Source organism: Oncorhynchus nerka, linkage group LG8 (genome assembly GCF_034236695.1).
Source record: "Oncorhynchus nerka isolate Pitt River linkage group LG8, Oner_Uvic_2.0, whole genome shotgun sequence".
NCBI classification, from domain to species: domain Eukaryota; kingdom Metazoa; phylum Chordata; class Actinopteri; order Salmoniformes; family Salmonidae; genus Oncorhynchus; species Oncorhynchus nerka.
The window spans coordinates 43415988-43443358 of record NC_088403.1 but is presented as its reverse complement, the minus strand read 5'-3'; the positions used below and the strand labels follow the sequence as shown (position 1 = coordinate 43443358).

The following is a 27371-nucleotide window of genomic DNA, read 5'->3' as shown; positions in this document are numbered from 1 at the left end:
CATTCCTAGAGGGCTGTGTTGTCTTCTGCTCAAGAAAGTTTTTTTTTTTGTATTACTATTTTGAGGCTGAAAGGCTGTGACATTCTGTCAGTCTATATCTTAGTATTTTCTTGCCCTGGTGGGGGTTGGTTGTATGTTTAGGCATACTGGATTTTTTTTTACAATAAACTTACACTGATTTAATGTTTAGTTCTCATCGAGTCTCCTTGTGTTTTAGTCCAGGTCTAGGCATGGAAGGAATTTCATGTTACCAAGTAATCAATTTTGTTAGGTAAGAACTTTATTGGTCTGTTTTTGGATACAGGACAGATGGATAGTCACTCAGTCCACAATGAACACTGTTGGAGAGTAGGTATATATGTGTTCAGTGCAGAACATTTCAACCGTTATACAGTATAATGGCTTTTGAGATTAGGATGTGGCTAGTGCTGAAAGTTAGACTATTCATGTCTTTTCCACCCAGACATACTTGCATTCATCTACCATAATGACACCGGTACATATGATAGACCATAGTTGAATGACCAACACTATCAGTGAAACCTGGTTGCTGTAGGCATGTCAAACACTCTACATTTCTCAAATTAGCATCCCATCTCAACATAAGTTAAAGGTGTCTGAATTGGAACCTCATTGTCATAGGGTGCCTTGACACCCTGATTTAGAATACATTAGTCTATCTCAAACGGGAATCACACATTAACGTGGCTAAATGGCATTTATTTCAGTGGTGAATTTGCTTGGTCCCGACTGCTGGTTTACACCGGTGTAGATTTAAATAATCACCACAGTACAAAAAAAAGTGCAATGCATGAATAATTGCCGTTAACCAATTTCTGCTCCATCATCTCGCTTGGTGTGCATACATTTTGTTGTTTGTTTCTCCATACTTTTAAATCAATTCTAGAGATGCAACATTTACGAGTCAAGTCGTTTTAAAAAGACTTCTGACAATCATGTAGAACGTGTTGGTAAAGAATAGCAATTACTCTATGTATTATAACTAGACGAGAACACTTGTGTGTCTCTTTGGCATAGATCGGTAATACCTTTTGACCAGGTGGTGTAGTGTAACCGTGTCCTGAGAGAATCTGATGAACAATAGGAAATGGACTGGAACTGAAAACATTTTTTGCATCTGCTGTGATCTGATTGGAGGAGCTTGCTATCACTTGTGGACGCAGGCCAATGGGATGGCATCTTAGGTCATGAGGAGGCGGTGCACTTGCTGCAGGTGCTGCTGTGATAGGACAAGACGGTGCACCTGCTCCTGGCCCTTGGCACATGGGATGGCCACGCGCCCTATGAACACCGTACCCCCCTGCTTCTCCTCCTTGGCCTGAGAGGACAAGAGAGAAGAACAGGTCAAAGGACAACAAATAAAGTCTTCTACCTAAACCAGGTATTTATTTGAGTGCCTACAATGTGTGTGTACCTTGACGAAGGAGGAAATGGGGAAGGTGGCAAAGTCAGAGGAGACCTTCGCCCCAGGCTGCTGAGAAACCACATGCTCTGACACTTCACCCTGAGAGAGAGAGATGTGTCGACAAAATCTGTCTAGTGTAGAGAAATACTGTGATTATTACTAGGGTTGATCATATAAATTCAGGTCACCTTCAGTTTGTCCAGAGCGTCACTCAAAGACTGCAGTCGAGCTGTCTGGTCCAGGAGCTGAGCACTCGCACTCACTGTAGGGGAGAAAGAACATATGAGATTTTATTATCTTAACGCAAATACACACGTACTGAAAAACAACGACGCTACACACTCACAACACCCTTCACACACCCACATCCCTCCCACCTGGAGTCTTCCCAGTGATGTCGACCACCTTAACGGCGGCACTCATCTTGAGTAGGGTCCCCAGGAGCTGGTCTGTCTTCCTGTAGAGAGCCCCGTGGAGAGGCCCCTCAGCAGGGGGAGAGGTGGAGGCCTCTCTCAGAGGAAGCTTGGGGACGTGGAGGGGAGGGAGGGAGGCTAACTGGGCTCTCATCTTCTCTGCCTGGAGGAGAGCGATATACAGAGTTATCAACACAGAGCCAACTACAGTCAAACATACATGCATACATTAAAATGGACAACTAGTGAATATATGTTCCATGGTAAATAGACTTCAGTGAACTACATCAAGAGAAGCATACAACACAGACTTCAATGATCTGCAAAAACACAGTTCTCGTTACTGGTAACAAGAGAAAGAATGAATCCATATTTTGATTAGGACAATAGAGATGGCACTAAAAGTGACACACACAAGTCAGTTCCCTGCAGTGTTCTGACCTTCAGTCTGTTGTTCTCGTTCTTCAGGTGTTTGATGCCCAGTCTCTGGGTCTCCACCTGCTGACGGAGGAGAGGGGAGTCCACCACCTGCATCGGCCCAGACAGGCCCCCTGCTCCTGGGGCAACACCCGCTGGAGAGGAGGAAGGGAGGGGGTGGAGGAATAGGGAGGGGTAAGACATTTGTAAATTAAAACAGTCGGAACATATTTAGCAGATTATAAACCCTAATCACATGGCTTTAGGATTGGATGATATTGTGATAGATGATGCCATCGATGGTGATGTGACAGACAATACCACGCCTATTTCAGCTTGACTGTGGCCGCACAGTAAAAAGCAGAGTCAGGCAAAGCCAGCAGAGAGTTTCATGGGTGACATTGAGCAAATGGCCTATATATTTCTATTGGCTATAGTCCATTTAAAAAAATATGTTATATATATATATCTTGCACTATTTCAAAAAAAAATCCAAAGTTGTGCTTTATATTCATTGGCTAGGTTATACCAAATGTTTTATTTCAATCTTGCTCTAACACTTTTTTATAAAATTACAAATTAATTAGTGGGTGATGTTGATTTCAGATCAAAAGTGTGGGGGGCGGGTGGTTGGACGACAATAGCTAACATTTAACAGGCTGACTCATCTGCGTTGCCAAGAGCTAAAATAAAAGTCAGTTCTGTTTGTGACGCAGATCGCGGTGCAAGTCCTGCCTCTCCCATCTCCTCATTGGTTTATAGAAGCAGGTACCATCTCCTCATTGGTTATACCCACGTGGGTGAAAGACGAACGAGGTCGGTTGCGGTAAATGCACCTAATTTATGAAAGTTGCCAATCGCAATATAAAGTCAAGAGAAGAAAAAGCCTAGAAGGAGGAGATATGACTAGAAACTATTCGGTTGACCGTTTTATGTGTGGATTAATTGTCGGAGTAGAGGACCTTGTGCATTTTAGCAACTGCAAGCTAGCTAGCTAAATTGCCATAAATGTTTAATGCTTTTCGACCTGTCCTCAAATTAATGTAATTGGTTCAGAGTTTGTTTTGATATTTTAACCTGCGTGTCGTGATAGCGTTTGGTCTGGGGGGGCAAAATAAATGTATGCACGATGGTGCACGCGCGCAGCCGGTTTGGGTTCCGTGTGGGGTGGTAAGTTTCCCTTATGGCTTAGCTCAGGTGCCTACATACACACACATATCACCTCAGACAGATCCAGCTCATGATCTCCATCAGCAGAAGATTTTAAATTAGAACGGAAAGCTTGTGTGTGTGTATGCAACAAATGTTAGTGCACCGGATTGTACCGCATCGATCCCTTCCTCTAATCAAACCAATCGCATCGCTCATGTAACGTTTCTAAGCCAATGTATCGAGATACGCATCGAATTGTCTTGAAAAGGGAAAGATGCATATCCCCCCAGACAGGCCTACACACCTCTTTCGTGCCACAGCTCCACCAGAATGGAACAGGGCAGGCTACTGGAAAATATTTAGCTTCAATAATTTGCTTTGTCAATGTCATGGTAACCCTGTCCCTCCCGTAGCATGCGAGCTCGCTGTCTTAAATGTTTTTTTTATTTTTTATTACATTCGTATTTGACATTTTTGGGATGGCCGCTAGGAGGCGATAATATTGTCTATCGGGCGATTTTCTAAGTACAAACTCACGACTAAAGTTGATTTCGTCCAAACCCCACATGGCTTTTTACATGTCAATCTTCTGAAACAGCTTCATCAGAATGTGAGTGATGGTATAATGTGAGGTGTAAGGTGTGTTATATAGGTATAAAGGCGTGTGAGGTATCAAAAGACTCATGAGACTCACCTCCGGCGGTTCCTGAGACGATGGATGCGATGCCAGAGGCAGGCGGGGCCCTGAGGCCCTCAATGGTCACCTTTGACTGGTTGGAGAGACGCTGCTTCAGCTCTGCTTTCTCTGCCTCCAGCTGGTCGATGTCTGCCTGCAGGGCGTCCATGGTTTCCTCAAACTCCCTGGGTTGGGGAGGGAGAGTGAGAGAAAAAAAACTTAGGTTTTACACAAATACTTGATCAATGTAATACATTCACTATGTGAATTAAAATAATGTCCTCTCCTGGCTCTACAGCAGGCAACGATGCAAAAACACTTATATTAGGTGAAAATATGCCATCTACCATCTTCACCCCTACTCCTCTCTTACGTCTCCCATATGTTGATCTGAAAGGCACTGGGATATGAGAAAGCTAAATTCTTTGCACACAACTATACACAGACAGAAGTGTCCTGATTCTATAACATCCTCCTTCCTTGCTTAATAATTCCCACAGCCACCGTGTTCCCCAGTCCTACTTCTCTTTCTTATTGAGCAGGGCGAGGGTCTCATCCAGTTTGGTCTGGATCTTCTCCACACGTTCGTCTGCATCTTTAGTGGACGTATCCAGCTTCTTCTCTAGCAGGCTGAGACGGACGTGGGCCTCACTCAACTCCTCTCCCTGGGTTAGAGAGACAGGGAGAGAGTGAGAGTGTGCGGGTGTTAATGTGAGAGATGGTGAGTGCATGCGAGGGAAAAATGTGTGTGTATAAGAAAAAGTGCAAGGATGAGAATAATCGTGTGTATCTTTGTGTGTGCGCGAGAGAGAAAGGAGAGACATGTCCGTACTTTGATCTTCAGGGACTTCTTGAGCTCCTTGATGACAGTGTCTCTGTCCTCCAGTTTGACTCCCAGACCCTCTGCGTCAGTGATCTCTGCCCTGAGGGCCACTGCACGAGCCTCTACCGGGGGAGTCTATGCAGGGAGGGGGGAGACAGGAAGGGGATGAACTGTGAATGTCAATTAAATGAGGGGCAAACGTGCTACAGACGTAGTGTTCTTAGTTTTGAAAAGGCTAGAAAATGTGAAGAAATTCAGTCTCCAGCCATACCTCCCGCCCTATTGTCATACTCCCCCCAGCCCTAGTCCCGTACATACCTTTCCCTGTGGTCGCTCGGCGTCATACTCTCCCTCCTGCATGGCGGTAGCCATCTTGTTCATGGTGGAGATGACAGAGCTGCAGGACTGACGCAGACACTCATGGGGATTCAGGCCATGGGACCCATACACCTGGAGAGGAGGGAGAGACAGTCAGAGTGTTTGAAGGGGTCAGTTTGAGCAAGACAGAATCACTATTCTTGATCACAAAGTAGTTATTTGGGATGTAAGGTGATATTTTCTGTTTATTATTATTATTGTAATTTCACCCCATTTCTCTCCAATTTCGTGATACACAATTGGTAGCTACGCTCTTGTCTCATCGCTGCAACTCGCCAACCAGCTCGGGAAAGGCGAAGGTCCACCAAAACATGACCCGCCGAGCCACGCTGCTTCTTCACACACTGTTCCCTTAACCAGGAAGCCAGCCGCACCAATGTGCCAGAGGAAACACCTTTCGACTGACGACTGAAGTCAGGCTGCAGGAGCCCGGACCGCCACAAGGAGTCGCTAGAGCGCAATGAGACAAGGAATGTCCCCCGGCCAAACTATCTCCTAATCTGGACGGCGCTGGGCCAATTGTGCGCCGCCCTATGGGGCTCCAGGTCACGGATCAAACCCCAGATTTTAGTGGCACCTCAGATCTGCAATGCATTGCCTTAGACCGCTGCGCCACTCAGGAGTCCCTCAAGGGGATTTTTAATATTAGATCAATGGTTCTGTGCAATCCAACTGCAATGTAGTCAATCGCAAACATGCAATGATCAGTCTATACTGATATAGAGTCTATACTGATATGGTCACAGTACCTGTTCAACAGCCTTGAAGGCCACGTCCTCCAGTTTGAGGGTGTTGAGCCCCTCCTGTTCTCCTAGAGGGGCGACCATCTGCGCCCCCGCCGCAGCTACCTCCTGTAGCACGGCAACCACCCGAGTCAGCTGACGCCTGCAGTCCGTTAGAGTCTCTGACACCTGCCATTGGTCCACAGAACTGTCAGTCAAATTCTCATGCAGTAGTCCCGGTTCCACAAATGCAAAGTTGAGTTGCATTACTGTACTTTATGAGCTACTGTAAATACTTGGCCCAGGGCTAAAACTCCCCAACCTAAACATAAGACCTAAGCATAGCACTCGGCACATACCGGTGCGCCAAAGGCCAGAGCGGCGGGCACCCCTGGCACGTCGGTCCCTGGCATCCTGCGTCTGATCTTCTTGCAGAACTGTTTGATGTCGCTGCAGGGGGTAAATAACAAAAGTATAAATTGAGATAAATTGATCTACATAGAAATGACATATTAAGTTTTGTATATTCGACCTGCAGGATGTGTCTAGGTCCTTCAGCAGGATGTTCAGGTCAGCCCCCTCTTGCCCCGGCTGCAGGAAGGCCCTGAGACGCACCACCTCTGCACCCATACAGTCCAATGCACTCTGGATGAACTGGAGGTCAGAGGTCAAATTCAGTTCAGTGTTATAACTGATTTTATGTAAGATATGTTTGTAATAGGCTACAAGGGTATTTTCTTTTTTTAAATATAGTCTTTCTAGCAATTGTATAATAAAATGTAATTGCGCTTTTGTTGATGAAGGATGGTTGTACCTTGATGTGATCAGCCAGCTGCACGGTGCAATCTTCAGTCTGATCAGCCAGGTGGATGCTGTACAGTTGCTGCAAAATAAAAACAGATTAGTCAATGAGTGGCTTACAAGGCCTTACTCATAGCATTTGATTAACTTGATAGTATGTCAGTGCTGGGGTGTGCGAGTTGAGAGAATGAGCACAATTGAGTGGACAGAGCGTGTGGAGTGTTCTGTCAAGAGTGGCCAAATAATGGTATGGTGAAGCAATGGTACGTCTTGGTCCTAGCGCTTTCTCAAGAGTGTACAGCATGTGTGGTCAATTGTGTGTTATATATTGAGTGTCAACAAGAGTTTGTGTGTGAAGTGTGTGTTCTCTGTTGCGAGTGTTCAGGGTGTGTATTGCGTACCTGGTAGTACTTGATGGCCTTGGTGAGAGGCTCCACGTGTACAGTCTCATCCAGCTGGTCTTTGTGCAGCAGGTCTATAAAGAAGTCTAGAGAACGCTCATGGACACTCATCTCTGAGTAGAGAGTCCCCATCCGCTTATACACCTCCACACTGCAGCAGTTCAGAGATCTGAGGGAGAGGGGAGAGAAAAGGAAATGTATGAACTTCCTGATTTGGCCTCGTTTTCAGTAAGAAATTAAGTGGCCATGACTGGAGCCAAACAAGAGATGTCTTGGGGGGGGGGGGTTTAATGTGGGTCTCTCGTGTGTGTTCACACATGGCAAGCGTTTGTCCATTCACTCTGCCAAAACAGTACAAAGTTAGTCATTCACCCATTTAGATAACTTACCAGGTCTTGTGTCTTGAAGTCACCTAGGCTAGCTAGTGCTAGTCAACTTTTCTCACCAATTAGTTTCAGCTGGTTGGTGTGCAACCGTGGTAAAGATGGTTTGGCATTGGATAGCCTATCTCTGTGGCTAGTTATGGATCGTAAATAAATGAACAATGTAAATGTTACACATCTTAGTTCTCATTAAATGCTATTAATATTTGTATACGCATTTCTACAATGCATAGTTGGTTTGAGGTTTTTAAGTTATTGAAATTTGGAGCTATCAACCTTTTAATATATTGTCCAATATTGTGTAATTTACTGATGGTCCCCAACTAACCCCATGGGGATATCGAATGTCAAACCAAATTGACCGTGGACATTAAGATCGGGCCGTGTGCAGCTGCACTCCAAATTGATACTTACTTGGGTGCTGCCAGCTGTGTGCAGGATTGAAATAAACCCAACCCAAGAAAAACTTGTTACGTTACCCTTCATTCCGTGACATGCCCTTTTTTCCTATGATGCAAATCTGTTTTGGACGAGGCCGACTTCATGACCAAAACGATCCTATTTACACGTTGTAGTCCATTTTACACTAGAATAAATGTTTGACTCAGATGCTACATAGGCCATTTTCAAAACAAGAAGTTGCTTTTTTTAGGGGCATTCGCTCTTTCAAGAACATGGCACTCCTTGATTTCCCCTTGCTCGATTATCATTAGATGTACACTATTGGAAAACAAGTGTGATCAGGCAGGCGAGAGAGACAAAGCAACCACTTCAATATGCTGTTACTATTTTAGAAGTATAAGTGGGATTATAAACTGGGTGGTTCGAGCCCTGAATGCTGATTGGCTGACAGCCGTGGTATATCAGACAGTATTCCACAGGTATGACAAAAAAAATATTTGTACTGCCCTAATTACATTGGTAACCTGTTGATAATAGCAATAAGGCACCTCTGGGGGTTTGTGGTATATGACCAATATACCACAGCTAAGGGCTGTATCCAGGCATTCCGTTTTGCCCTTAGCCGTGGTATATTGACCATATTGCTTAATTCGATCCTCCTTACTGTTCATATTTGTGCAGCGTGGCCTGTAGCAGGGTTAGAGAATACACCAGTCCAGAGGCAAAGCTGAGTTGTTCTCCAGGTGGTCCTCTCATCTTCATCCCAGTCCTCTCCACTGGGTTACCATTCAGATCAAACTTCTCTTGGGCCTGCTTGCTGATCAACTCAGCCTACAGAGAGGGAGGAACACACACATTAGGCACACTCACACACAGTAAGAACCTTAAATACTCACACACATTCCTCGTCAAATTCTGAGCTTGTAATACTAATCAACTGGAACACACAGACACACACACAATACCTTGCAAATGAGTCTTGGTATGAGCAAGAGCACCAGAATACAGTCGTGGTCTCCTCCATGACGCAGGAAGGAGTCGGGCATGAAGGAGGTGAGGAGAGACACCTGTCGGTTGGCCTGGCCCACCTCCATCTTTCTCAGCTCCATCTCGATGGCCTGGGGAGACACACGTGAATAGGATAAACATGTTATTTGTTGTTGCAATGGTAGAATCTCACACATCCTGCGATAATAGGCCTTTAAACTACTACATTCACTGATAAATATCTGATGTAAAAATAAAAAAACAGTGATCTGGTGGTCCCTGTAAAGGAACCACTGCACTAAAATGTATGTGTGTGGCACACTTTCTTACCTTGGCGTAGGCCTTGGTCTCAGCAAACTTGATCTTGAAGTCAAACAGCTCAGCAGGAGGCTGTTGGACCTGTTCTGCATTGGCATTCTGAGCAATGGTCAGCTCCCTGTTGGTATCCTACACACACAATTCATATACAAATAACCAAAATAAACCAGTCTGCTAACAAGACCTTTGCCATTTTGCCTAAAGGCTGATGTATTCAGGATGTCAGTAAAACCCTGACTGAGGCAAAGAAGTTCACAGAATCGTTTTTTTTTTTTAACTATTAACAACGATAGTGTTAAGTGTCCTTCTCCCGATTGCATGTTGTATGACACTACACCGAAACAATGAATTCAAACTCTATACCTGTAGGCTGGTGGTGAGCTCGCGATACTTGTTGATTGTCTGCTGATAGTCAGCCACCGTCTCCTGAGCGGCCTCCACCCTCTTCTGGGCCTCTCTCACCCTGGCCCCGTTCAAGTCCAGCTGCTCCCTCAGCTCCATCTCCGTCTCCCTGCTGTTCTCCTGCAGCTCGTCATTCATCTCGTTGATCGCTTCCTGGAATGGGTCAGAGGTGGAAGAGGTGTCTTATGTGGTGGTGTGGGGAGTATTGAGTGGACAGGGTTCAAACACAAAGGGGTGTATCTCGGTCTCTAAAACAGTGTCCTTACCAATATAGTGTGTGCACATCAGGGGCATAGCGTTGACAGAGTTGGTTATTCAAAACATACCAACTGTGTGAACTCAAATCACTGACTACTCAAACCATACAAAGTAACAGGGTTGACATTGATATTAAGGTAACAGGGTTGACAGGTAACAGGGTTGACATTGGTATTAAGGTAACAGGGTTGACAGGAGTATTGATTTGAACTCACCAGGTCTGTGACAGTCTCTCTGAGCTCTCGGACTTTCTCCTCCAGGTCCAGATTCCTCTCAGTCAGAGTCTCCACCATCTCCTCTGCCCCGAGAGCAGCATCAACCTAGGACACAAATACGTATGATACAAAGCTCTTAAAAGCAACCTAGGCATATACAAAAATAAATTATACACATACAGATGAGAGTAATCCGAAGTGACACTAGCATAGAAAAACGTCCTATGTTGTTCATGGAGATCATTAGGTAACCTCAACCTGCTTCATCACCTCAAGTAGTATACAGTGCATTCGGGAAAGTATTCAGCCCCGTTGACCTGTTCCATATTTATGTTACAGCTTTATCCTAAAAATTGATTAAATAAAAAATGTTCCTCTATCTACACACAATAGGTGAAAATAGGTTTTTAGAAATGTTGGCAAATATATTAAAAATTAAAAAACCTTATTTAAGTATTCAGACCCTTTGCTATGAGACTAGAAATGTAGCTCAGGTGTATCCTGTTTCCAATGATCATCCTTGAAATGTTTCTACAACTTGATTGGTCAACTCAATTGATTGGGTAGATTCATTGGACATGATTTGGAAAGGCACACACCTGTCTATATAAGATCTCACTGTTGACAGTGCATGTCAGACCAAAACCAAGCCATGAGGTCAAAGGAATTGTCCATAGAGCTCAGAGACAGGATTGTCTCGAGGCACAGATCTGTGGAAGGGTACCAAAATTGTTTTGCAGCATTGAAAGTTCACGAACACAGTGGCCGCCAACATTCTTAAATGGAAGATGTTTGAAAACACCAAACTCTTCCTAGAGCTGGCCACTCAGCCAAGCTGAGCAATCAGGGGGAGAAGGGCCTTCGTCAGGGAGGTGACCAAGAAGGGAGGTGACCTGACAGAGTTCTAGAATTCCTCAGTGGAACCTTCCAGGACAACCATCTCTGCAGCACTTCGCAAATCAGGCCTTTATGGTAGAGTGGCCAGACAGAATCCACTGCTCAGTACATGACAGCCCGGTTGGAGTTTGCCAAACAAGATTAAACTATTTGGCCTGAATACCAAGCTTCATGTCTGGAGGAAACCTGGACCATCTGTACGGTGAAGCAGCATCATGTTGTGGGGATGTTTTTCAGTGGCAAGGATCAGATGAAGGGACAGATGAACGATGATGAAGTCCTGAATGCTCTGGAGCAGGTTCTCAGACTGAGCACACAGCCAAGACAACGTGTCTTCGGGACAATTCTCTGAATGTCCTTGAGCCAGAGCCCAGACTTGAACCCTATCAAACATCTCTGGAGAGACCTGAAAATAGCAGTGCAGCGACACTCCCCATCCAACCTTTATTTAACTAGGCAAGTCAGTTAAGAACAAATTCTTATTTTCAATGAAGGCCTAGGAACAGTGGGTTAACTGCCTGTTCAGGGGCAGAACGACAGCTCGGGGATTTGAACTTACAACCTTCCGGTTACTAGTCCAACGCTCTAACCACTAGGCTACCCTGCCGCTCGAGAGGATCTGCATGCAGAATGGGAGAAACTTGTAGCGTCATACCCGAGAAGACTCAAGGCTGTAATCGCTGCTAAAAATGCTTCAACAAAATACTGAGTAACACTTATTTAAATGTGATATCAGTGCATTTTTTATACATTTGCAAAAATATCTAAACCTGTTTTTGCTTTGTCATTATGGGGTACTGTGTGTAGATTAAGAGAAAAAACAATTTAATCCATTTTAAGACTGTAACATAACAAAATGGGGAGAAGGTATAGGGGTCTGGGGGTCTATAGGGGTCTGAATACTTTCCGAATGCACGCACACACACACACTCAAAAGTTTGGGTCACTTAGAAATTCCCTTGTTTTTTAAAGAAAAGCACATTTGTTGTCCATTAAAATAACATAAAATTGAACAGAAATATAGTGTAGACATTAACAATGTTGTAAATGACTATTGTAGCTGGAAACGGCAGATTTCTTATGGAATATCTACATAGGTGTAAAGAGGCCCATTACCGGCAACCATCACTCCTGTGTTCGAATGGCACGTTGTGTTAGCTAATCCAAGTTTATCCTTTTAAAAGGCTAATTGATCATTAGAAAACCCTTTAGCAATTATGTTAGCACAGCTGAAAACTGTTCTGATTAAAGAAGCAATAAAACTGGCCTTCTTTAGACTAGTTAAGTATCTGGAGCATCAGCATTTGTGGGCTCGATTACAGGCTCAAAATGGCCAGAAACAAAGACCTTTCTTATGAAACTCGTCAGTCTATTCTTGTTCTGAGAAATGAAGGCTATTCCATGCGAGAAATGGCCAAGAAACTGAAGATCTCGTACAATGCTGTGTACTACTCCCTTCACAGAACAGCGCAAACTGTCTCTAACCAGAATAGAAAGAGTGGGAGGCCCCGGTGCACAACTGAGCAAGAGAACAAGTGCATTAGTGTCTAGTTTGAGAAACAGACACCTCACAAGTCCTCAACTGGCAGCTTCATTAAATAGCACCCAAAAACAACAGCTCTGGGTCTTCCATTCCTGTGGCGGTCCTCATGAAAGCCAGTTTCATCACAGTGCTTGATGGTTTTTGCGACTGCACTTGAAGAATCTTTCAAAGTTCTTGACATTTTCCGGATCGACTGAGCTTCCCGTCTTAAAGTAATGACAAACTGTCCTTTCTCTTTGCTTACTTCAACTGTTCCTGCCATAATATGGACTTGGTCTTTTACCAAATGGGGTTATCTTTTGTATACCACCTCTACCTTGTCACAACACAACTGATTGGCTCATACGCATTAAGGAAAGAAATTCCACAAATTAACCGCTTACAAGGCACACCTGTTAATTGAAATGCATTCCAGGAGACTACCTCATGAAACTGGTTGAGAGAATGCCAAGAGTGTGCAAAGCCGTCATCAAGGCAAACGGTGGCTACTTTGAAGAATCTCAAATATAAAGTACATTTTGATTTGTTTATCCCTTTTTTGGTTACAACATGATTCCATGTGTTATTTTGTAGTTTTGATGCCTTGACTATTATTCTACAATGTAGACAATGGTAAAAATAAAATAAAAACCCTGGACTGAGAAGGTGTCCAAATGTTTGACTTGTACTAAAATATAACTGGCTGACTAACCTGCTCCTTCAGCTCATCAATGGTGGCCTCAGCCTGCTTCATCTCCTCCTGTAGCTTCTCCTTCTGGGTCCTCAGAGTCTCCAGCTCTCCATTCTTCTTCTCCATCTGCTTCTGGAGCTTCACATGCTCCTGCTTCTCAGAGGAAGACAGGTCACGCATCCTGGGAGGAGAGATAGTTATGTTAAAGCTCAAACCAAAGGAAAAAATTATGGGTTGGTTTTCTGGACACACATTAAAATGAATCCTGGAGTAAAATGCATGTTCAAGGGAGATGGGTGTTTGTTTTTTAAAGACACTCACCTGACCAGAGCCTCTTTCAGTCTGCTGTTCTGCTCCTCCAGCTGCTTGACATGGTAACTGGAGGCAGCTCCATCAGAACCTGGTGAAGAAATGCAGTTAGGTTATGTCTCAACTTGCCAAGCAATACTGGATAAATCCTCTTAAAGAATAGCTACTTTGTTTGTTTGTCTAAGGAAGTCTCAAGGTTTTGCTCACCTGAGGTAAAGTATCTCATGCTGTAGACCTCACTATGTATTGTTCGTAGCTGTCTACATACCACCACAGACCAATGCTAGCACTAAAGCCGCACTCAATTAACTGTATACCATCATAAGCAAAGAGGAAAACGCTCATCCAGAGGCGGCGGTCCTAGTGGTTGGGGACTTTGATGCAGGGAAACTTAAATACATTTTACCTCATTTCTATCAGCATGTTAAATGTGCAACCAGAGGGGGAAGAAATTCAAGACCACCTTTACTCAACACACTGACGCATACAAAGCTCTCCCTGCCCTCCATTTGGCAAATCTAACCATAATTCTATCCTCCTGATTCCTGCTTACAAGCCAAAATTAAAAACAGGAAGCACCAGTGACTTGGTCAATAAAAAAGTGGTCAGATGAAGCAGATAGCAAAACAGTCCGGTAGTTTAGTATCACAGACTGGAATATGTTCCGGGATTCTTCTGATAGCATTGAGGAGTACACCACATCAGTCACTGGCTTTATCAATAAGTGCATCGAGGACGTAATCCCCACAGTGGTTGTACGTACATGCCCAAACCAGAAGCCATGGATTACAGGCAACATTCAAACTGAGCTAAAGGGTAGAGCTACCGCTTTCAGGAGCGGTACTTATAAGAAATCCCGCTATGCCCTCCGACGAACCATCAAACAGGCAAATCGTCAATACAGGACTATGATCGAATCGTACTACACCGGCTCCGACGCTCGTTGGATGTGGCAGGGCTTGCAAACCACTACAGACTACAAAAGGGAAGCACAGCCGAGAGCTGCCCAGTGACACAAGACTGCCAGATTAGCTCAATTACTTCTATGCTCACTTCGGGGCAAGTAACACTGAAACATGCATGAGAGCATCAGCTGTTCCGGACGACTGTGTGATCACGCTCTCCGCAGCCGATGTGGATGTTGGCCTGTTTAAAGGTCTTAATCACAAGGCCGCAGGGCCAGACAAATTACCAGGACGTGTACTCCAAGCATGCGCTGACCAACTGGCAAGTGTCTTCACTGACATTTTCAACCTCTACCTGTCTGAGTCTGTAATACCAACATGTTTCAAGCAGCACACCATAGTTCCTGTGCCCAAGAACACTAAGGTAACCTGCCTAAATGACTACCGACCCTTAGCACTCACGTCTGTAGCCATGAAATGCTTTGAAAGGCTGGCCATGGCTCACAGCTACACCAGAAACCCTAGACCCACTGCAATTTGCATACCGCACCAACAGATCCACAGATGATGCCATCTCTACTGTACTCCACACTGCCCTTTCACACATGGACAAAAGGAACACCTATGTGAGAATGCTGTTCATTGACAACAGCTCAGCGTTCAACACCATAGTGCCCTCAAAGCTCATCACTAAGCTAAGGACCCTGGGATTAAACACCACCCTCTGCAATTGGATCCTGGCCTTCCTGACGGGCCACCCTCAGGTGGTAAGGGTAGGTAACAACACATCCGCCACGCTGATCCTCAACACGGGGGCCCCTCAGGGGTGCGTGCAAAGTCCCCTCCTATACTCCCTGTTCACTCATGATTGCACGGCTAGGCACGAATCCAACACCATCATTAAGTTTGCTGATTACAACAGTGGTAGGCCTGATCACCGACAACGATGAGACAGCCTATAGGGAGGAAATCAGAGACCTGACTGTGTGGTGCAAGGACAACAACCTCTCCCTCAACGTGACCAAGACAAAGGAGATGATTGTGGACTACAGGAAAAGGAGGACCGAGCACTCCCCATTCTCAACGACGAGGCTGTAGTGGAGCAGGTTGAGAGCTTCAAGTTCCTTGCCATCCACATCACCAACAAAATAACATGGTCCAAGCACACCAAGACAGTCGTGAAGAGGGCACAACAAAACCTATTCCCCCTCAGGAGACTGAAAAGATTTGGCATGGGTCCTCAAAAGGTTCTACAGCTGCACCATCGAGGGCATCCGGACGGGTTGCATCACTCCCTGGTATGGCAACTGCTCGGTCTCCAACTGCAAGGCACTACAGAGGGTAGTGCGAACGGCCGGGTACATAACTGGACCAAGCTTCCTGCCATCCAGGACCTCTATACCAGGCGGTGTCAGAGGAAGGCCCTAAAAATTGTCAAAAAGACTCCAGCCACCCTAGTTATAGACTGTTCTCTCTGCTACCGCATGGCAAGCGGTACCGGAGTACCAAGTCTAGGTCCAAGAAGCTTCTAAACAGCTTCTACCCCCAAAGCCATAAGACTCCTGAACAGCTAAATCGAATAGGTACCCAGACTATTTGCATTGCCTCCCCCCACACTGCTGCTACTCTCTGTTATTATCTATGCAAAGTCACTTTAATAACTCTACCTACTGTACATATTACCTCAATTACCTTGACACCAGTGCCCCAGCACATTGACTCTGTACCGGTACCCCCTGTATATTTCCCCACCATTGTTATTTACCGCTGCTCTTTAATTATTTGTTATTCTTATCTCTTACTTTTTGGAGGGTATTTTCTTCAAACTTGGTTAAGGGCTTGTAAGTAAGCATTTCACTGTGTTGTATTCAGTGCATGTGACAAATATGATTTAAAAATGACAAAAATTATTTGTTTCTTAGGAAAAAAATAAAAATACATTTGAGTAGCTACTCAATAATCCCTGTAGTAAAAAGGGATTCACATTAAGTTCCAGGAAGAACAAAACGCCATAAATTTAGCAATTGTTCACGCCAACACACTACTAGTGACCTCTGACCTTTCTCCTCAACCTCACAATCAGAATTGTATTACTTCCAAATTTGGTAACATTAGCCATAAGGTCCATTCAATCCAAACAACTTTATTTCCCCCCTTAAGAATAGGTCAACATGCTACCAATCAATTAACATTACCACCCTGTTGAGTGAACTCTGACCTTTCTCCTCGACCTCGTGTTTGATGATCTCCAGGTCCATGGTGAGCTCCTCCACCTTCTCCTTCAGTGACTCCACCTCCACCTGCAAGCTCTCCGACCGCTCCTCGGCCATCTCCTTGTCCAGTGTGGCCATCTCGATGGCGTCCGCCGTGTCTGACATCTCCTCCATGTAGCGGTCCTTAGACTCCAGGGCCTCCCGAGCATCCTGAATGACGAGAGTTGACATCAGTAATCTCACTTCACATACAAGACAATTACATCAGTTACCCTATAAGAAAAATAAGAATTTCTGCCAAATAGAATATCATGTTTTACTGTTCATTGAAAATGTTTCTTATCTAATAGGGAAAGTGGACAGGTACCCATAAAGAGACATCAACGTGATTTATTCATTTCTATGGTGGGTACTATTACCTTCTTGGCCTCCTTGAGTTGTTTCTGCAGGTCGGCCTGCTGCTCCTGCATCTTGGTCTTCCATTCCTGCAGCTGCTCCAGCTGGATCTTGTACTTCTCCAGCTCCTTCAGCTTGACCTTGTCCTCTGCCCGCTTCATCTTCAGGGTCTCCAGCTTCTCCTCTAGATCCTTCACCTGACCTCGCAGAGACTCCTCCTCCTGGGGGAAGAACGGAATAAAGAAGTGGAAAGAGAGAGGTGCACACAGAGAATCACTTCATGTTGATGTGTGGTCAATTGGGAAAGGCATTTTTAACAACGAGAGAGGGGATAGTTGACATCTCAGAGAGTGACTGGAGTCTAAAGCACCCGCATATAAAACCCCCACATAGCTCAAATACATGCTCCCACCACCAAGGACCATCGTTACATTGACACAGTTCCACTGACATGAAACTAAAGATGGAAACTCTGCCCTCTGTGGGCACATTGGGGAAGTGCAGTAGTAGTGAGGTTGAGGAGAAGCACTCTTCTGAAACACCCTGTGAACTCAGTCAAACAACATGCCCAGGCCAGATCTACGCATGCGTCCAGGTAATGTTACCCTACCTGCTTCGCTACGGGAGGCTCAGCCTGTTTACAATGGCAACATGAATAGAACAGTCAACAAGATGATATGACAAATGAGGAAACAATGGATTGAGGTGATACCTTGGCCTTAGATTAGTGTTCCCCAACTCTGGTTCTGGAGAGCTTCAGTTAAGGCAGGCTTTTGTTCCAGCCCAGCACTAAAAACATCCATCAACTTATCAAAGTCATAATGACTATTTGACTATGGTGTTTTCTTGCTGTGCTAGAACAAAAGCCTACACACAGTACATACACAGAAACAGAATTGGTGTACACTACCTTAGCTAATGATCTGATTGGCTAGGGTGAGTTGTGGACTGACCTTGCTAGGGGTGGCAGGGGGAGGAGCACCGGGCGTGGTGGGGGTGCCGCTGGGCAGGGGGACAACGGGAGCCCCCAGTGCACCCTTGGAAGACAGGCTGCCCTCACTGACATCCTCCCTGGAAAGAGAGCTGGACAGACCAGAGGCCGGGGTGGCTAAGACTCGGGGGGTCTGGGGAGGGGAAGAGTAGGGGGGCAGGGAGAGATGGAGAAAAGATAGAAAGAGAAAGAACAGGAAGGAATCGAGAAATAAAAGTAAAACGCATGTAAAAGAGAAAACAACATCCGTGAGACAGTACCATTACCTGTTAATCCCAGTGATCATAGAGGAAACAGACTGCCACCCAGAACACAGGTACATAGCCTGGTCCTAGATCCATTTGCTGTTATTTGCCCATAAGGAGTTGGCAAGAGAGCAGAAACAGACTGGCATGCAGGCTAAGAACAGACAAACAAACCCAGGTGAACTAAGGTCAACCCATGGTAAAGTTAACCGGTCATAGTGAGTCAACACACCTGGCACACAGGTGATAGAACGCCACACCCAGTGCCATATAAGTCTCCCCTTACAGTACTGATCTGGCCTACACTAAAAAGTATCAACTGTCCTTGAAGGAACTGGCACAGGTTAACTGAACTATATGGAAAAAGGTGAACTCTGGTTGTAGATGGTTGCTAAACCACAGCAGCAAGTTACTATTTCCCTTTTGTGGGAACTTGGTTTCAAAAACAAACTATATACATGCTGTAGTCATTCCAGTTCTTGTAGGGATTTTGACCTTTGACCAATGACCAGAAGAACCAGAGTTCACCCCTCCAGGATGTGAGTTGGTCTCTCCCTGGGGGAGGGGGTGGTTTTAGGCCTGGAACGTACCATGAGGAGGGAGGGGAGGGAGCTGGAGGAGGAGAGGCGATCAGGAGTGTTCAACTGTTGTTGTGTGTGATAAAGTAGACTCTGTTAGGGCTCGAAGAACTGTCTGCTGCTGTGATCTCTCTTCCTGTGGGCATTCTCTACATATCAACTTTACACACTACTACACCCACATTCTATAGTTAGGCCGATGCAGATACACATACACACACTCCATGTAGTGTGTGTGAAATACTGCATGTTAATTATTGGCTACTATCAGATTAGACCTATATGATGTACACTGTAGCAGGAATATCGCACTCTGAACATAATTTATAGACTGTAGATGACCTTCTGCATTCCTAATCTGTTACATTCCTACAACATCCATATCTAAGAGCTATAACCCATGTTTCATTTCATGTGATACACAAAATGACAGACAGGTGAACTCTTCCCTCTTAGTACCCCTGTTACCTCACTGAATGCCTCTGCCTGATGTTCAAAGGCTCACCTTGGTACTACGGCGGGTTACGAACTGGAGGAGGGTGGGTAGAGGCGGAGGAGAGGATAGAGGACACATACACAGATAGACATACATAGGCCCAGCAGAGGACGCGAGGGCAGCAAATAGCAGTACGAGAGGAGCAGAAATACACAGGGTTAAGATTAGTCTACACACAGAGATATCACTCTACAGGCAGGATTACTACTGTGTGTTACTGGATTAACCACTTAAGTCTTTATGCAAGTATGTACTGACCATAACGACTGTGTTCAAAATCTGAAGACATACTGTAATAGATTAGTGGGTGAAGTTGATTTTTAAAAGTATATCAAATTAGTTCAAATTCAAAACCCAAGTGATGTGCAGGCACAAACACGGCGCATCACAATGCAAGCAAGCATACACTTGTCTCAGAAAGGTTCACCAAAAAATACAATCTAAAAAAATGTGCGTAAACAGCCCAAAAATGTGAAATCATGCTCCCAAATGTCTCAAGAAATCAAAGGGGAAAAAATGAGCACACAAAATGTCCATGTAAAACAGTTGAGGTATAAACTGCGAAAGACAAACTACAGAAAAGATATTACTGTTGAGCACAAATATAACCCAGAATAGATCAATTCTAAATTTTAAAAAGTGTTGGAAAAGAAAACGTGACAAGCAAGCACCATGGCAAGGCAGATGAGCACAGTTTAAATATCTATACCTTCTTGGGAATGGGCATCTGTAACGGTATTCGGGGGGGAAAGGAGAGGGAGAGAGAGAAGTAGGGGAAAGGGAGGACAATCACTTGAAAAAGGAGAAATGGGAGGGAGGGGAAGAAGAGAGGGACGGGGTATAAATCAGCACAAGGGCACAAATCATTCTAAAACAACCCATATATTGTCTGTATTGTTACTGCACCTGTTTGACTGATTTCGGAGTCTCAGGAATGTCTGGGGGGGAAAAAAAAGATTTATCTCAAACTCATTCTAGTTTATAAACTACTTATAAATGCTTTTTTGGTATCATCAATGTAAAGTTTTACAGTGTAGTCTTATGAGTGGAGCATACGAGGAACACCGGGGTCAGTATTCACAGTCTATGTACGAGTGCTGATCTAGGATCAGGTCCCCTCTGTCCATGTAATCTTACTAATAATCATTTGAAAAGGAAAAACTGATCCTAGATCACACTCCTGCTCTGAGACGCTGTATGAGCATGGGTCCAGACCCTGTAGGAGGCCTAAATGACAGTATAAAAGCTTTGTTATCCAGCTCACCTTTCTGCTTGGGCAGGAACTTGGCAGTGGCCGCCTCTGGGGTGTCTGGAGAGGTGGCACTGGATCCATCTTCCACTAGCTGGATCTGACAAAGATAAAGAGGGAGAGAGATGCTCAATACGTCAGTCCACCACAGAGTGTGTGTTTGTGAATACTATTGTTCCTATGCAAGTAGTTTATGCCCACTAAAATGAATGTCTCGTCATCAAATATCTTCTCTTCCCCTTATGCGTGAGAGCGTGCATCTGCATTGGAGTGCATACAGTGCATTCGGAAAGTATTCAGAACCCTCTATTTTTTACTTATCACATTTTTTTTTCTTAACTTCTTAAAGCATCGTTGGTTAAGGGCTTGTACGTAAGCATTTCACTGTAAGGTCTACACCTGTGACAAATATGACAAATAAAATTTGATTTTTTCCCACATTTTGTTACTTTACAACCTTATTCTAAAATGGATCAAATACCCCCCTCTATCTACAAACAACCCATAATGACCAAGCAAAATGGAAATATCACATTTACATAAGTATTCAGACTTTACTCAGTACTTTGATGAAACACCTTTGGCAGCAATTACAGCCACATGTCTTCTTGGGTATGACACTACAAGCTTGGCACACCTATATTTGGGCAGTTTCTCCCAGTATTCTCTGCAGAAGCTCTGTCAGGTTGGATGGGGAGCGTCACAGCACAGCTATTTTCAGGTCTCTCCAGAGATGTTTGATCGGGTTCAAGTCCAGGGTCTGGCTGGGCCACTCAAGGACATTTAGAGACTTGTCCCGATGCAACTCCTACATTGTCTTAGCTGTGAACCTTTGCCCCAGTCTGAGGTCCTGATCGCTCTGGAGAAGGTTTTCATCTGTACTGGATCTCTGACTAGTCTCCTAGTCCCTGCCGCTAAAAAAACATACCCACCGCATGATGCTGCCACCACCATGTTTCGCGTAGGGGTGGTGCCAGGTTTCCTGCACTGTCAAGGGTGGGACCATATAGACAGGTGTGTACCTCAATGTCCAATCAATTGAATGTACTACAGCTGGACTCCAAGTTGTAGAAACATATCAAGGATGACCAATGGAAACAGGATGCACCTGAGCTCAATTTCGAGTCTCATAGCAAAGGGTCTGAATACTTATGTAAATAAGGGATTTCTGTTTTTAATAAATTTGATGACAGTTCTAAAAAAAACTTTTTCGATTTGTCATTATTGGGTATTGTGTGTAGATTGATGAGGACAAACAATTTAAATCAATTTTAGAAAAAGGCTGTAACGTAACAAAATGTGGAAAAAGTCAAGGGGACTGAATACTTTCCTGAATGCACTGTATGAAGTGTCTATATTGTGTGACGTGTAAACTTAGCTTACCTGGGACTGGCGCACGAAGATACCACAGTTCTCATCACACTGAAAGTATCTCTTCCCCTGGACCGTGCCGTCGTTCTTGCCCTTGGGCTCGTCCAGGATCACGCCCACCCACTTACCAGTGGCGAAGAGCGTGGCGCCCACGTAAGCCACCGTACCACGCTGACCCTTACCGATCACCTCCACCACCGAGCCCACCTTAGCAGGCTTGCCGCCCCCGTCTGCACTCATCTTGCTCAGGAGGGGGCTGCTGAAGAGCTGGGGAGGGAGGAGAAAGAGGGGGACACAGCGGGTCATTAGAGGGTGGAGCAGAGTCCACTAATGGTTGCTGGAGGGACAGAAAGCAAGGACTGTTGTTGTACACTGAGCCACTGTAAGTGGTCAGTAAGAACACTTTGATTTTGTTATCATTAAGACTTTAAACCATGAAATGTGTCATTTAAGTGAATAATAGTTGTTGAGGGGGAATGGATATGCCATCAACTCAATGCCCCATTAATTGCCTGGCTACCCAGACTCGCTGCACCAACACTGCACCACGCCCAAGGACATTAGTTTCTTCTCTGCAAGGAGTCTGGATCAGAGTACCTCCCCGACCCTTCACCGAATGTGAACACATTTGGGGCCATCTGATTGGTCCAGAAACTGATGAGTTGGGTCGGAACACGTGGGTAAAGCAGCAGTTTGTAAATGTATCATTGGCTTTGATACTCTGAATGGTTAGAGCCAACCCAATCGCCGATGACTTTGTTTTGCACAATGCCTCACGTCACCAGAAACAACTTCAATGTTGGCAGTCTCAGACTCAAGTGAAGAAGTGGGCTCCCAAGTGGCACAGCGGTCTAAGGCACTGCATCGCAGTGCTAGAGGCATCACTGAACACCCTGGTTCGTATCCAGACTTCATCACAACCAGCCGTGATTGAGAGTCCCATAGGACGGCACACAATTGGTCCAGCATCGTCTGGGTTTGGCCGGTGTAGGACGTCATTGTAAACAAGAATGTGTTCTTAACTGACTTGCCTAGTTTTAAAAAAAATATATAATATATATATATATTTTTTTTTTGTGAGCCATTAGGCATAGTTCCCTGTGAATATCAGACAGCTGACTTCTGTCTACTAGCTAGGCCATATAGACAGCTAGGAAGAAGCTGAGAGGGAAAATATATGATAAAAGGGCTATTCCACAACAAGAACTAGATTCAAAAAACATATTGTTGATGACGTATCATTAGGCCTAGTTCCCTTTGTCTGAATGTCAACCAGCTGACTCGTCGATAGCTAGGACACAGACAGCCTGAGGACACAGTCACACACCCAGTCATATGGTTCAGCACCCTGTAACCATTACAGCCAGCAGACACACAGAGAGCACCACTCACTGTCTAGACACAGAGGAACTCATTCATAAAAATGGTCAAATGGGGGCAGTGGAGGATCTTGGTCTCGGTCTTCGGCGAGGCAATGCCATGTGAGAGGAGACCAGATTCACGGTAGCTAGCCTTCTGGATATCGTCCGAAGGGCAGACAACTGGGAGGACTAGCCAGAATCCAATCATGGCAGGAATGGTGTTAGAAACAAGAGAAGAAGGAGAAACTGAGCTCCCATGTATGCCATTGGTAATAACATTGGAATAAAAATGAACCACCAGGAAATACCCTTCAAAACTGGAATAGACCACCCATCCTAACAATGACTTCTTCAAATGAAGAGGTGAACAGATCATGGAGCCACAACATCACCAACATCATCATCTACAGGACCTTGCTGTATCGCCTGCACTGTGAGTAAAACCATGATTTTATCTTCATTTCTTTGCCAGCAGTATCAACATGAAAACTCCTCTTGATACAGTTCTGTTCTCAAAAGGTGGCACAATAACAACAAAAAATGAAATGTAAATCAAATCAAAATGTAGATAGCCAATTACTAGTCATAGGCAAAAATAGCTGACTGTTGCTGTTTGTTCAATCAAATAAATGTAGCTATAGCCTAAAGACAAGCCTAGTCTTAGGCAGAATATCAGATAGACTCACCAAGCTGCCCCGGCCAATACCCAGGCCCATCGCCGGGACGGCCACAGAATGCCGCCTGCGCATTCCAGCCATATTGACTTGTCTTATTTATCACCAAAAACAATTGTATAAAACAAGGAGTGAAAGCTTCTCTCTCTCTCTCCTCTTATATGTCCTTGCAAGAGGAGACAGGAGAGGGGTGCAAAAGAGGAGGGCCTAACCGGATGCTATAGAGTGGTGAGGTGGAGTAGTCTACCGTGTCCGGAAGAGACTTCACTCAAACAATGTTTAAATCTTTCCTTTAGCATTAACAGTTCAAAATGATTTTGGGACTGTAAATCGATTGGCTCTCTTTAAATAGATATCATCTGATGTAGCCTATTGTGTCAGTCTCTGAATTGTTTCATCTAACTTTCGCTGCCAGCTCCTGATATTAGGGGCTAAAAAAAAAAAAATCTGTCTCCTGAATTAACCTAGTGTGCATGTGCGCCCAGCTAAATGCTGTTCCAAGCTTGTTTTTCCCAGTTCTCTCTTGCTAAACTATTCCAGTTATCACCAATGACCAACTTCATAAATACTAGACCCTCAACTTCAAAACTCCTTTGCTAGTTATACAATCATTTCACTAAGAAATCCGCTGGAAAGATACTTACATTATTTATTGTTTGTAGAATAGTCATGACTGGTTCAAACCATCAGACAACACTGGCAAAGGATAGAATTTCTACTTAACGCAGATCCATGTTCAATTTTGAGATCCACAGGCGTCATTGGATTTATTTAACTAGGCAAGTCAGTTAAAAACAAAATCTTATTTACAATGACGACCTACCCCGGCCAAACCCTAACCTGGACGATGGTTGGGCCAATTCTGCGCCGCCCTTTGGGACCACGGTCTGTGGTGATGCCTCAAGCACTGAGATGCAGTGCCTTAGACCATTGCACCACTCGGGAGCCCCCAAGGGTTAAGGTTAGCTGGACGTTTATGACTGGTCTTGGAACTGTGACAACTGGCAGCCTCTCCCTGCTTGGCTCAATGGGATATGTAGTGTTTTTTTTCCAACAGACATAACACAGTCCGGTACCTTTAACGTTTTATAAACTGACTATCATATTTCTTGATTAAATCAGACTTTATTCATATAATGACACGAAAAAATTTGAGAAAATAGCAACTCTACAGAACGCAAAAGGTGTACAATGAATGGCTAAATTACTTCCGGACACAAAGAGTCTGCAAAGCTCCTCCTCACCATTATTTTTGGTGCTTCGGGATTCAACAAACGTTACAATTCTTTGAAGTGAACCGGTGTAATTCTGCCCAATCCCAGTAAATAAACAATAACATTGTAGTCTCCCTGTAGTAGACTGATAAGGATCTCTGTAGCTACTCAAAAAAAGAACATCACTCAGTCAGTGTGAAAGAATGCGTTCCTGATTATGCTCACGCCAGCACTGTCATTGTCACCAATTGAAAATGCTCATCCTGGGGAGTATCTATTTCAGAGGTTGTTAGTATCATCCTGCCCTGTAAGGTCAGGTGAAAGTATCTTTGTAATTTAAATGAACAATTTTGATTTTTAAAAAGTTACCTGTCACCTTAAAAGTAACAATCGAAATGTAATTGCTAGTTGCGGGACCAAGCTAGGTGAAAGCGTCATCAAGCACAAACATTATGACAGTTGGCAAGCGAAGATACCTAGCTGGCTAATTAGCTTCAGTGGTTCAAGTTAAGGGAACGTCAGTTAGCTAACTGGTGAGAGGGACATAACCGGCGTATGCGCGACTAGCTAGATAGTTAGGGTGTGTTTCGCGGAGGACGAGGCAGTTAACGTTACACCAAAGATTATGGTAACGTTTCCTAACCAGCTAGCTAACGTTAGTCAGTCAATATATGATTGTAAAGTTAGCTCGAGCAAACACATCAGCTAACGTTAGCTAGTTAGTCTGTCGGTACTGTTAGCTACCCTGACTACTCTACTAAATATCTCTTCATAGCTTCAGTTTTCCAACAAAAAGTAGCACTAACGTTAGTGCTTTATTCATTTGCTTCTAGCTACAGTAGCTAAATCAACAACAAATGCAATTTCATTAGCTAGCTAGTGAACGTTAGCTAAATGCTAACGTTAAATGGTAGTCTAAACGTCAATCATCTTGAGAAGATAGCTAGCTAAGCCACTTACTTGCAAATAGACAAAGTTATGTTCGTTGAAAAAAATCAACTGATTTCCCAACGAACTTGTTGATATAACACTAGAAAAATATCTACAGGTAGGGTTAGTTAGCTAAATACAATGTCCACCTAGCTAACGTTACACCAATTTACAGTGTTCGTTGCACATTTTTGTCAGAATAAAAGTCGTCTACTTCCGCTTCTTTGGAATTCAGTATAAAAGTCCGTCTGACAAAAGTGACATTTGAAATGTGTTCATTAGAATTTTATTACAGTAGTTTCAATAACAAGGCCCAATACATAACACATTTCAAAACATCTGAGCCCTATACTACGAATCAGGTTTAAGTCAGCAAGGTCAAATGAGTTCAACTCCACGAAAGTGTCTCACCTTTCAGCTAGATACATTTCTATGGCAATGAATCGTTCAGAACTAACCTGCTCTGGGGCAGGTTAACTCAGGACTAACTCCACAACCCAGCTAACAACAAATGTTCCCATAACTTTTGGGGCAGCGGGTAGCCTAGTCGTTAGAGCATTGGACTAGTAACCGAAAGCTTGCAAGATTGAATCTCAGAGCTGACAAGGTTCTGCCCCTGAACGAGGCAGTTAACCCCCTAAGCCGTCATTGAAAATAATAATTTATTCTTAACTGATTTGCCTAGTTAAATAAAGGTCATATAAAAAAACTTATAAACAACTTCCCCAAGACATAGACATATCTGATATTGGCAGAAAGCTTACATTCTTGTTAATCTAACTGCACTGTCCAATTTACAGTAGCTATTACACTGAAATAATACCATGCTATTGTTTGAGGAGAGTGCACAATTTTGAACATGAAAAGTTATTAATAAACAAATTAGGCACATTTGGTTAGTCTTGATACAACATTTTGAACAGCAATACAATGGTTCATTGATCAGTCTTAAACTTTGCACACACCTTGACGCCATCTAGTGGCCAAAATCTAAATGGCACCTGGGCTGGAATAATACTTTATGGCCTTTGTCTTGCATTTCAAAGATGATGGTACAAAAAAATACAAAAGAATGGTTGTTTTTTTCCTTTAATTATCTTTTACCAGATCTATTGTGTTATAATCTACTACATTCCTTTCACATTTCCATAAACT

The 27371-nt window shown here is 44.1% G+C and overlaps 1 protein-coding gene across 7 annotated transcripts; it reads right to left on the bottom strand.

Moving 5' to 3' along the window:
• Window positions 1-258: 258 nt before the first annotated feature.
• LOC115133340 (dynactin subunit 1-like) lies at window positions 259-26423 on the bottom strand. Of its 7 annotated transcripts, none has more exons than XM_029666468.2 (31): window positions 26247-26423; window positions 22050-22304; window positions 20682-20766; window positions 20324-20355; window positions 20127-20144; window positions 19427-19450; window positions 18061-18231; window positions 17718-17741; window positions 17131-17328; window positions 16717-16921; window positions 13606-13684; window positions 13306-13465; window positions 10175-10279; window positions 9663-9854; window positions 9312-9428; window positions 8960-9112; window positions 8659-8825; window positions 7210-7378; window positions 6822-6890; window positions 6540-6661; window positions 6367-6457; window positions 6035-6196; window positions 5226-5357; window positions 4917-5042; window positions 4607-4749; window positions 4103-4269; window positions 2281-2411; window positions 1804-2002; window positions 1615-1688; window positions 1436-1525; window positions 259-1339 (listed from the first exon to the last, which is right to left on the bottom strand). In XM_029666468.2, the coding sequence occupies exons 2-31, from the start codon at window positions 22275-22277 to the stop codon at window positions 1202-1204; spliced, it is 3771 nt and encodes a 1256-aa protein (XP_029522328.1). In that variant the 5' UTR covers window positions 22278-22304; window positions 26247-26423; the 3' UTR covers window positions 259-1201. The 7 variants fall into 7 exon arrangements, with proteins under 7 accessions (XP_029522328.1, XP_064877888.1, XP_029522325.2 ...); XM_065021816.1 differs by lacking the exon at window positions 26247-26423 and adding an exon at window positions 24085-24171; XM_029666465.2 differs by lacking the exons at window positions 17718-17741; window positions 26247-26423 and adding an exon at window positions 24085-24171.
• Window positions 26424-27371: the final 948 nt, after the last annotated feature.